The 12665-nt window shown below is 33.2% G+C and overlaps 1 protein-coding gene across 1 annotated transcript in view; it reads right to left on the bottom strand.

Moving 5' to 3' along the window:
* The window catches only part of Dpyd (dihydropyrimidine dehydrogenase), a gene marked incomplete at its 5' end in the record, with an annotated part of 793723 nt that overhangs the window by 550921 nt on the left and 230137 nt on the right, over window positions 1–12665 (bottom strand). Inside the window, one exon of the mRNA XM_005389092.1 lies at window positions 5742–5823. Within this exon, the coding sequence (XP_005389149.1) occupies window positions 5742–5823 (82 nt within the window). The remainder of the gene's footprint in view (window positions 1–5741; window positions 5824–12665) is intronic.

Consider the following 12665-nt stretch of genomic DNA (forward strand, 5'->3'; position numbering starts at 1 on the left):
GTTGGCAACTGTGGAAGGAAAATGGGGATTTCTCCTTTCGTGTATAGATATCTGGGAGTTATTGTGACATTGTGTGCTAAACTAGCAAAACCGAGAGTAAAAAGACTTCATTTAACTGTGCAAAGACCCTGGGAAGACATAGCTGATACTCGTCACTTGGCAGCATTCCCCACTGAAAATGAGAACAGAGCAATAACAATAATATTCAACGGAGTGATGCTCTGGACTCCTCTCTGTTATTGGATAGCTATTCAAATTTCTTCTGCCTGAAAGTCTCAGCACCTGAATATTTGCCACAGAATAAATATCCAGCTCCCAGCAAGACCCGGAAAAAGCTTGACACAGTATAAGACTTGATTTTATGAGTGGGAAATTTAACTGAGACATGCAAAACTTAATGCTAATATTAGAAGACAAGTGCTGATACCGAGAACATTCCTGTAGCTGATATTTTATAAACCTCAACATTATTTATTAAATAGATCTAACAGTACAAAATATCACAAGAGTGAATATTCTGTTTATATTTGTGTTCATTTCATCCTGTACTTTTATATATATGTAATATCTTACACAGAGATTTTCTTAGATATGGATTACAGTATATACTTCCCTTCTTTAATGACTTTAGTAACACAGAAATAGATACTTCCTAGAAATTTCAGAATAAAAATTCACCCCACTTCAAGTTCAGTGAAGTTCTAAATATCATATGAAAAAAGTTCTAAATGTCATATGCCCAAAGCTAAAGCCAAAATTTCCACATAATAGACATTATGTACTTTGATAAAAATTATTTTTATACCCTCAATATCTATTCCTATCTGTAATAATATTTATTGCAAGGATAAAGATTTACATTGGTTTGGAGCAGAACTCTTACTTCAACTGAAATATGTGATATCCATTTTAAAAAATGTACCAATACACATGTTCTTTCCATTTTTCTGATAGAAAATTTGGTAAAAGAGACCAAATATTTCCAAAAACATTAAGATAGAAAATAAAACAGACGAATTTTTAAGGTAATACTTAACTTTCATAGGTAAAATTATTTTATTAGCTATTAATAAACTTTTCTCTCCTAGTAAGAAATAATCTGATTTTATGTGTTTCTGATATTGCACTATAATAATGGGAGTTGCTTCAAATAACCATAGTGAAAAATACAGCGATGTACAGAGGTTATCAAGAAAGAAGTTCCTATATATTAGATCTTTTGTATTACCTTTTGAAGCAGAAAATGCATGATATTTACAAATTAAGTTAATGTAGATTTTCATCAAAATTTTTTAGATAATGATAAATACATATACTTTAAATATGTATAACAATGCAAGATCTTTATGCAGACTACTTTCTTTGTAAAATAAAAATTCTATATAAACTATAAAATAAAATATTCATTTCCATCTAAATTCTGAATTGTTTAACACACAAAATCTAATCTAAGAATTAGTAACACTGTCTGATGCAAGTATCAGAGAGATTCTATTAATTTTTATCTGTGATTAAAAATAATTCAATAGGAATTTTTACCATAAAATGGAGACATAATAATACAAACCCGAGAAGCTATTTCTCCTAAAGAATAAATAACTTTGCAGTTCCTCACATTCAAATACTCGCTACTCCTGCAGAATGGCTGTTTGCCATGTCTGTTCTCTCTCCCCTTTTCCTGCCTTCAAATAAATTCTTCTTTAAAAAGAAAACGAATAACTACATTATACTAGATGTGGCTTTTTAATGTGAAATGAAGTGAGCATATTACTTGACAACTTAAAACCTATATGCCCTACTAAGTGAAAAAGGAAAAAAATTCTATCAACAGTATTATTGTTAAGGAAGAAAATAAAATTATTATCCTACAAAACTATAGTTACTCAAGAAAAATAACAATATTAAAATAACAACACGAGTAGTGACAAAATGCTTATTTCTTGAGAAATTAATGACCTTAAATTTCTTCATTATTTCACCTGTAAAAAAAACAAAATTAGGTAAGTATATATGTCAAGAAGGTAAAAAAAAAAGGAGGGGAACAATTAATAAATGGTTCAGTTTTAATGAATATGAAAACAGAGCTTTGACAAGTGGCTCTTCTTTGACAAGTTAGCTAGAGAAATTACTACCTAAGTTAAAGAAAAGAAGTACAAAATAAGATTAAAGATGAGAAAGTTAATATAATCACAAATAAAGTTGGATTACATCTATTGTATTGTCGGATTATATCTATTGTATTGCAAAATAATATGTTTAAATCTATGCAAATAAATGCAAATGAATTAATGAAATAGAAAATTTGTCTAAGAAAATACCTTGGCAAAATTCACGTGGGAAGAAAAGGAATGGAAAATACTAAAATCCTAATATTTTTAAGTAAAGCAAAATAAAAAATGCCTTATAGATTTGAAACTCTGTAAGGACAATAATAGTATTTGTTCTTCATAATATTTTTAGTTCTAATATTAATGGATAAATAAGTCAATAAGTGAGTGTAGAAGTTATTTTTAAAAACACTAATAAGAGCAACTAGTGTACAAATTAAGAAATAATAAAATGTGATGGAAAAATGTGTGCATTCAGCAACACAAAGATGAATATAAACCAAATATAAGAAGGCTGTTGGAAATTTAATACCCTTTCTTTATTTTTTAAAATTTTAAATACTCTTTATTTATTAAAACTAATCTGAGAAAAATTTTCAATATACTAAAAATGCTTTATCAGAATAAAGAAAATGATCCTATGTCTTAGCATTTTTTAACACAGTGAAGATTTTCAGACATTGAAACTGAGAGAATAATATATGTGTATGTAAAGAGCTTGAGACATCACACTACAGCCATTCATGCATACCAATATGTACAGCATCACAACTGACAATAGCGAAATCCTGGAAAAAGCCTGTATACCCGTCAATAGATGACTGAATAAAGAAAATATGGTATCTACCTACTAATGGAATACTATTCTATTCTAAGAATAACAGATGTGAGACATCTGTAGGAAAATGGATGCATCTGGGAAATATAATGTTCAGTGAAATATACCAGACACATAAGATCAAATATCATACCATACCTCTCATTTAAGTGAGGCAAAGTAGAAACAAACAAAATAGTAAAGGATGGGTAGGCCCAAGGGAACACGGGTGAGGAGGGAGGAGGAGGGGAAGGAAAACAAGTAGAATAAAGGTATGCCATGTACAGGACCTGATAACCTCAGTTAACATAGACATTATAACATGGGCTAAGATTAATAATACCAACAAGAATGAAAATTGGGATAAGGGGATTAGAAGAGGAGGGAAGAAGGGAGGACAGAAGTGGAGGGGGATTAGAAAAAAAGGAAACAGACTGTGGCATATGCATGTAACTACTCCCTGAAGTGGTTGTGAACAGCACGAACTGCAGCCATGTGCTAATAAAATAAATAAAATCAAAACAAAATAAAAAATAAGAAAGCAAAAAGCAAAAAAATATGATTACTTTATAACATTTGAATGACTGACTATTAAACTATTACAGGTAAAGGTCTGAAGTTAAAAAGAAGACGGGTTCTAGAAGGTTCTATTTTTAGCACCATCTCAAAGGTACAATTATTTATTAAACAAATGAAAGCTATTAGAAAGAAAAAGTAGGGAACACAAGATAATGGTAAATCCATGCAATGAGTGGAGCTCAAGAGTCAGCAGCAAAAAAAAAAAAAAAAAAAAGAGTCAGCAGTAAAATGGAGAAAATGTCATTTTATTGTCAGGAAATTGTTGTCAATTCTGTTTGTCCCTCTTAGTGGAGAGGGACAAACAGAACATTGAGTATAAGGAGAAGCTGAGTGATGTGAGCCACTGGAAACGGAGCCTCTTTACACTAAATACAACAGGTCGCAAAAGCTTTAAGACTTTCCTACAAGCGGATCCAAGTTCCCAAACTAAAAACAAATCTTACTGCTGTCTCTCTTCAGAATCGTATCCATTGTTTACCAAGACAGTATTTACCCCTTTTACATCCTAAAACAGAGAGGTTTGTCTTTGTAGCTTTTTTTCTCAACAATGTCATAAGTTCATAGAATTTAAAATTCAAACATATAACAGGGTGACAAATACTTCCCACAACTTTGCAAAGGTGATCTGCATTATCAGACTCAAATGCTAAAGATATTAATTGGTTTTCCAAAGCTCTCCAACTATTAAATTAGAAAGTGCATGACTGCAGCTACAATGTATGTTTTCTGCACTCAGTACACGATCTACGATGTCTTTATTTGCAAACACAAGGGACATATACCTCTATGCGATGTATCCGGTCCTGGGAAATAGAGTGGGATAGAAATAGAGTGCAGTCTGGCAGTTATGTATAAGCAATTTTAAAATGCAATAATTCCTGCTTTGTCTTTAATTGGTAGGCATATGAAGTACATTAGTTTGAAGTTTCAATAAATTATTCTTTCCTAATATAAGGAGAATTGTGCAAGAATTTAAATTCAAAATGAAATACATTCAAAGAACGTTATAAAATATAATTTTGTAAATGATCACCCCTATATTATGTATTTTGAACACTGTTATTTTGCTTCTCTTTTTTCCTATAGGAAATCAAACTCAGGACCTCACAACTGCCAGGTAGGCACTGCACCACTGAGCTAAATACCTGGCCCAACACTGTCATTTTGAACATTATGTTTTTTTCTCTGGATTTTTATTTTGTATTAGTACACGCTTGCAGGACATCATGATTACACTCCTCATGGGGGCGGTCCACGTACATAACACAACTTAATTGCTGACCTAGTTCCTATCCCTCTCTTCCTCACACCCTCCCTCTACCTCTTGGTCTCTACTGGCCTTTTTGTTTAGCAATTTTATGTAAAAGTCTTACTAGGCAACCACTGTCAAGGAAACTATAAATATTAGTGCAAAGCATAAAATATGACTTGCACTTTTCCACTTTTATTGATTAATTTCAACTTCCTTAAAGTTAATGAGTCGGAGTAGCTTGTTAACCACTTTTCAAAATAACTTCTGCATATACTTACAGAATATATTATGTAAGTCACAGTGCAGTATTTCTCTATTGGTACAGAGAAAATTAATACTTTTGCAAAAAAAAGTATTAATATGTTCAAGTGAAGAAGCAGAGTATAAGTCTTTTAACTAATGGAATAGAATAAGGCTATCTAAGGCTATAGTCTCTAAATGCAATATTCAACTTTCCACCCACCTTTAAAAGAACACAATAGTTCACAAAATTATAAAAAGTACGAAGTAACTGCCTTCTATCCCACTCGTTTATTGCTTATGTTGAGAAAGCGTCATCGCTTGAAGAATAATGACATGAATATAAGAAATAAAATGAAAATTTGTAAGAAATTGTGTTCCAAATTGTGAAATACTAATACTTCAGGTACATACTACTTGCATGAAGCAATGTGATTACAGAGACCGAATCCTTCTATTAGCTTCACTGAACCCCTAAAGCAATTTAGGAATTTGTTTCCTACAGACAATTAATCACATGCAGGCTTGCGGATGAGAACTATTGATTGCCCTTTTCCAGGCTGCTGGCGTTCAGACAGTAGACAGACAAATGCCTTCAGCACAGAAAGCTTCTTTCTGCTTCTGCCTGGCTCTGCTTCTAATTGTTCTTTCCTAAAACGCATGCTACGTGCTGTTAATCTTCAGAGCAGCAGTTATTTCTATCTTCCTGAGCAGCACTTATGTAGGTGCTGTTTACTTTGTTTACCTTTATGCCAAGGTCCTTCATAAGCTCAATCTCAAAATTCACTACATCATATGGCAGCCGGAACTGAGGGATTTCAGAAGTACTGAAGAAGAACGAGGGAAAAAAGAAACATTAGTGAAAAATCACCAGTCTTAAAAAATTTACCAGATATTTATTGATCACTATTAAAGGAAAAAGTATTTTTTTCTATGGGTATCTGTACATCACATAATGTGAGCATTAGTATATCCATATTTTCATTGCCATTGTAGAATACTACATGCATTAAAAAGAAAGTCTTATAAAAATTGTAAACATCCTTGAAAAGAAACGTTTCTATTAACATGGTTTGGACACTTCATGCTTGTATCTTATTCTCTGAGTAACTACTATTAAGATAACAGTATGCATTATATTAATTATTGTTACTGTCCTATTAGCCTGTTTTGAAACTATTTTTATTTCTGTTTTTTCTCTTTAGAATAATTAAATAAATAAGTGTAAACAATATACAACTGGCAAAATTTTAATATTTTAATTCTATATTTTGTCAATTAGTATTTCTATGAATTCCTAAAATAATAAAAACATACAGTAAACTTTGAGGAAAATACACATAAAGTTTAACAGGTACATATGCTAAACATTAAAACAAATATGTACTGGAAGATAAAATAGGTAAAACTCTTCAAGACAAAAGCATAGGCAATGACTTTCTGAACAAAACCCCAATTTCATAAGAAATAACATCAAGAATCAACAAATGGAATTCTAACCAATTAAAAACCTTCTGCCCAGCAAAAGAAACAACCAATAGAGTAGAGACAAACTACCAAATGGGAAAAAATTACCAGCTATTCCTCAGACAGAACACTAATATTCAGTATATATAAATAACTCAAGAAACTTAGAACCTCAAAATAAAAGACACAATCAAAAAATGGGCAACTGAAATCAATAAATTCTTCACAGAAGAACTAGAAATGGCCAATAAACACATGAAGAAAGGTTCAATATCTCTGACCATTAGAGAAATGCAAATTAAAGCAACATTGAAATTCCACCTTACTCTACAAAGAATGGCTATCATCATGAAATCAAAGAATAACAAATTCTGGTGAGGCTGGGGAGGAAAAAGGAACCCCTTCTCCATTTTGTTCTGGGGTGTAATGGCAACTAGTACAAGCACTATAAAAATCAGTATAGATATTTCTCACAAAAGTAAAAATAGAAATTCCATTTCACCCAGATAATTCCTCTGCTTGGAATCTTCCCAATAGAGTTAAAGACATATTACAGTGGTACATGTATACTTATGTTTATAGCAGTAAAAGTCACAGTAGTTAAATCATAGAAATGACCTATTTTTCCATCAACACATGAATAAAGAAAATGTGGTATATATTTACAATTGACTACCACTGTTGGGTCATTTTAAAGAAAACGGATGCATATCGAGACCGTAAGTTTAAATAAATAAGACACACAAGCTTAACTATCATATTTTCTCTCATAGGAGAAACCTAAATTAACCTGTAAAATGAAAAGTCATTGAAGATGAGCCTTCCGAATCACCCAGTGAAAAATTTTCTAAAGTGTACATTGGAGTCTTCTCATTCTTTGCTCATAAAAACTACAGTTTTAAATTAATTTTCATATATCAAGCAATCAACATGCCACCACATTCAAGGCTCTGAGAATACAAAATATAGTATCAAAATGACTATAAAATTCATAAATGACTATAAAATGAAAGTTATTTATAAAAAGAATTCCCATTTAGCTAGAAATACAAGATCACATGAATGAATGAATTCGGGTCGAGGCTAGAGACAGGGACAGCCCGAGCTGACCTGTAAATGTCAACTGCACTGGGCCTTGGTTCATCCGAAAGCTCTGGGCCCAGAAAAGGTGCTGCCTCTTAAGACTAAGGTCCTTAGCTACTGCGGATGCTATGCAGGCACAAACAGAAACTCAGTCTTGGTCTCGTGAGAGAGAGATTAAAACAGCCTAAAATGTTCTCATGCAGGTTCTCAAAACTCTAGAGAGGAAAGCAAAAACAATGGGACAAAAATAAGAACTCTAACCAAATAAACTATCTACATTAAAGCAAGGATTTCTATCCATCCAGAAAGATCTGGAGGCTGAACACTGTCCTATGGCCAAACCCTACCCTGGGATTTTTATGGGATCTAAATAGAAGTATATGCAACTTAAAAAAATAAGTGGTGCTAGTACAGGCCAATGACTGATTCAAGAACAAGCTCAGAAAGGGTGGGTTATAAGTAGTAGAAACAACTTTTCTGTTGGCCAGAAAGAAAGGAGTGCATAAGCAACCCAGCAGGGAACCCTGAGAAATGAAGAAGGAGCAGTCAGGTTTGTAGCAGTATGACTTTGAGCGGTGAAGAGAGTACAAGAGACAGCAGGATGCCAAGTTGCCTCCAGCAGTTCTTAGATGTCCATACTGCCGTGAAATCATTGTCACCAACAGTCCGCACGCTACTTGCCTCAGGGGCTAAACGGACCATAGTGGGAGCATCACATTTTCCAGCATCTCTTAGAGCAAATAGTGGATGCTCAAAATGTTGGTTAAGTTTGGCCACCAGTAAGCAAGCAGGGGATGATGAAAGGCTTGTTACAAATACGATATATTTATACTTATAAACAGATGGTATCAGCAAACAGGTAAGACATACTCTACATATATGTACACAGTTCAAGTTGACAAACGGAAATTACCAAATGTGCGCCAGAGTGCTTCAGAGGGATGGTTTATTGTGGAGTAAGATAATCGGGCAGGTAACATGTCTTATCCCTTTAACGCCATCAGTATGAATGACCCCAACATTTTTATGCTTGCACTTAATTTCCCAAGCCTTATATCCACTCAGGCGTCTAACAGATATCTCAAATTAACATGCTAAACTAAACTGTGGTTTCTCCACTCTGCGGTCTGCAGACAATCCCCTGTGATGACCGGTCCAACGCTCGCACTCCACGGCCATGCCTTCTTTATTTATCATCATACCATATATACCATTGTTCTAGAATTTTTTTTTTTACCTTAACCTCTCTATTAAATTTCCCTGCTGAATCTGAAGTACTTCTCTGTATTTTCTACTTGATACTACTTCTCTGAATGTTCTTGATCCTTATGATCATACATTGATATACACACATTAGGAAAAAATATGTACCTGTTCCAAAGTTTACAAACTAGCATTGTCTCAGAAAGTCCTTCAGTACAAGCTTGTCCAGAAATTCCGGATAGCTGCTTTCCTCCTTCAGTTCCTAGCCTGAGATGTTTCTAGATATTGCAAACTTTCAAGGTTCCCACAGCCCAGGGATTCTGTGGAAGATACTGTACAAGGATGAAATACCTTGACTGCCAAAGGTGGTTCAGACCAAGCTAGAAATCAAGTTCCTACCCAATGTTCCCATGGGTCTTTCTGAGCCCAAAGCTTCTACATTTGGTCAAAGGTGATGTGGCCCGGAACACAAGTTCATTTTGCTGGGGCTATAGATTTCTGTTTGGTTCAAGACATTTCTAGAGTTTTAGTCAATGGATACCTGCTTTGGAGTCCCAAGTGTCTTCCCTGTGCCTGGATTTCACTAGGGCAAGAGTGGTAACTGAGTTTCGAGGAAATAACTTTCAGTTACTTTTCTTCCTCTTGGGTGGACCTTTTCCAAGCAGTAGTGCCTAAGATTCGGAGAAAAGTGATGCAGAGATGTAAAGCTGTCCTCCCTGCCGTCATGCAGGTACGCCATCAATGTACCTTTTATTTGAATACACAAGGATCAGGTACTGTGATCTCTCATGTAGTTTTCTTTTACAAGTGAAAATACTTTGGTATTTGAATAAATATTTAAATTTATAATTACTAGAAAGTCCTATACCACTATATTGCTTTATTTCTCATCAAAACGCACATTTCTGAAAACATTCTCCTTTATTTATCATCATCTAACATAGTCTATCCTTGTTTTACTATTTCCTTGTTATCAGTCTTTTCATCACTAGGAAATAAGCCCTATTTGAATACCCACTTAGTTTTATTCATCTCTGTAGTTCTAGTTCCAGAATTACTAGCATAAAGTAGGTATTTGATAAATAATAATGGGGCTGGGGATTTAGCTCAGCGGCAAAGCGCCTGCCTGCCAAGCGCAAGGTCAGGAGTTTGGTTCCCGGAACCGGAGAAAAACCAAAAAAAATATATAATAATAATAATAATAATAATAATAATAATAATGGAAGGCAGGAAAGAAGAAATGGTAAGAGGTAAGTAAATATCAAGTCAAGCAGAACTTTTTGGAACAAAGATAAAAGCAATATAATAAAATTTGGAAACTGAAACAATGTTTTTAAAAAGACAGATCAAGAAAAGAAGCCAAGGACCTACCTGGAGGCTAGCACGGTGGTAGTTACGAGCGGTAAATGACCTCATAAACGGAGAGGTGAGCGGACACTTTAAAAGTATTCATGAAATACAAAAGCCAGGATATTCAAGAGTAACCCAGATCATCCCCAAGCTGTTGGTGATGGCCACACCCGGAGATGGCAGGCTCCAACAGGAGGAGCGCTGAGAGCGCAGAGCTCACGCGGAGGAGACACCCAGGGTGTGAATGCGCGATCTGTTGCTCAGGACAGAGAGAGAGCTCGGGGCAGATATATAAGTTCAAATAATTTATATGTGGATCGCACTTGCAAACAAGCCTGTAAGTGGGAGTATCCCTCAAGACTGAATAAAAGAAGGAGATAAGAAGACGGAAGCCAGAATTTGATAGTGATGGTTACTTCCCAAGTTTGTTCTAACCATAGGAACTTTTTTCTTCCTCTATCTGTATTTTTAAAACAATCTAAGGTTTTGAAAATAAATTTTCTTGCAGCAGCCATAAATATTTTTATAGCTGGGATGTCAGATAACATGGAAAAATGATTTTTGTATTCTTAGGTGTGATAGAATTTACTTAAAACAACTCCTTTCCATTCTTTTAAAGTGCAGTTCTCATCCTTTGGCAGAGCTATGCTTCAGTTTTAAATTTCCATTATGAATTTGCGATCCTGTATTATCAAAATATTTCCAGTAGCTATAACTGTTTGACCTAGACTGTATTTCTCTTTACTGACAATCAATATTAAATACAACTGATACAATGAAAACACAGTAATGTTTGAAATAATTATATCAGGTACAGTACGTTACCAATTGTTCTATGTAACATATTGTAATAATTCATAAATACTAAATTTTAAACAAATCATCAGGAACTATGTGCATGCATACTTAGCAATCTCAACACCACTTATCTTTGAAATCATCCTCTAAAATTCTTGCACTCTTTTTAACATCATGTTTAAAACAGAAGACGTGTTTGGAGAAAGCAATACTATTCATTATTTTATGAATTTGCCGTAGAAACAAAAATAATCCATTGATTGCTTTCAATACAATGGAAATTAAATTCTGGACATTTTCACTGACTCTCGTGATCATTACTTGTGATGCTGATTGATCATGGATTAAAAAATCTAAATTCAAAGAAGGACAGATAAAAGTTGGTTTCATCTCTTTAAGCAATTAATTTCAAATACAATACTAATTTAATCTTTTTTAGCCACTTTGAAAATACGAGAGTGAGAGGTATCCGTAATTGAGAAAACAGAGGACTGTTTTGCCATAGTTCTGGTTAAATTCATGCCAAATTTATAATCCTGTAACAGCGACATAGAATGCCACTACCAGTGGATAGGACAAACAAGATTGATTAACATTCCATACTGTTTTTAGGTACTGCAAAAGTTCAAAGGCAAAAGAAAGAAAATAAAATTTCACTTTAATTGTTTGATCCATCTTACATGCATATTATGTGTTTATCTGAGTAACCAATTTGAAGAGAACAAGATGTAAAACAACAAACATGGTTAATTTCCTATCACCTTGTCTGAAATTCTGTATTGCTTTTATTGTTGTTTTACTTATGTCTGTATATTTGTTCATATGTTTTGGTTCTTTTATCATTAAAATAACAGAATAGAAAAGAAAATTTCAAAACAACCAAAAATAAATATCTTCTCATAAAGCCAGTGCAATGTACCCCACTATAAATGTTTAACAAATATATAAAAATGTAAATTTTGTGCCAATGTATATAATTTAAAACATCTAACCTGCATGTGAACAAAAAACAAATAGATCCTAATAACCATAATCATCTACTAAAATTGCTAACACTAACAGTTCAGAAACAGGGCTGGTTCCATGTTAGGCTTCCTGTGAAAATGCAATTAAGAAGGAAAAAGACTTTTACTAGTCTACCAAGGTACACAACAATTAAGCTCATAGTTTTCAAATTAGCTCACATATTCGGTGATGTGTATAACTGAAAAACTCCTACAATGCTCATACATCTGTTGTTAATAGATTACATATTTCCTAACTAATAAAGCTGTGATAATGTGCCATTAAAATATTCTAAATCCTTCCTAGTAAATAATATCTTAAGTATTTTATTTCCTAGGAAAAATAATTCATAAAATATGTGTAGTCCCTTTAAGTCAAAAGTGATGAAACCTCAACACTGAAAATAATTATTTTGTGACAATCAAGTTATTTATGCTTCATATCCTTTCTAAAATATTTTCTCATATGCCACATTTTTGCATGGTGATTCAAATAGTTTGATATTCTGGAGAGCTTATGTATTGATATACATGTATCAATAAATACACCAAAATATTTATATCAATGAAACAAACTCATTATTTTATATTATTTTGGGTTCAACATAGTGTCACTTGACCAATGCTGTGATTTATATATTTATTGCCACATATTTACAAATGCTAGTAAACATGAGAAACATCACAAACTTTAGTCATAATTTGACTAAACTTATATTCTATGAAGATAATATATGACAAACTTGCTTAACAAATACTTTAGA

Source organism: Chinchilla lanigera, unplaced genomic scaffold (assembly GCF_000276665.1).
Source record: "Chinchilla lanigera isolate Chin_1 unplaced genomic scaffold, ChiLan1.0 scaffold00034, whole genome shotgun sequence".
NCBI classification, from domain to species: domain Eukaryota; kingdom Metazoa; phylum Chordata; class Mammalia; order Rodentia; family Chinchillidae; genus Chinchilla; species Chinchilla lanigera.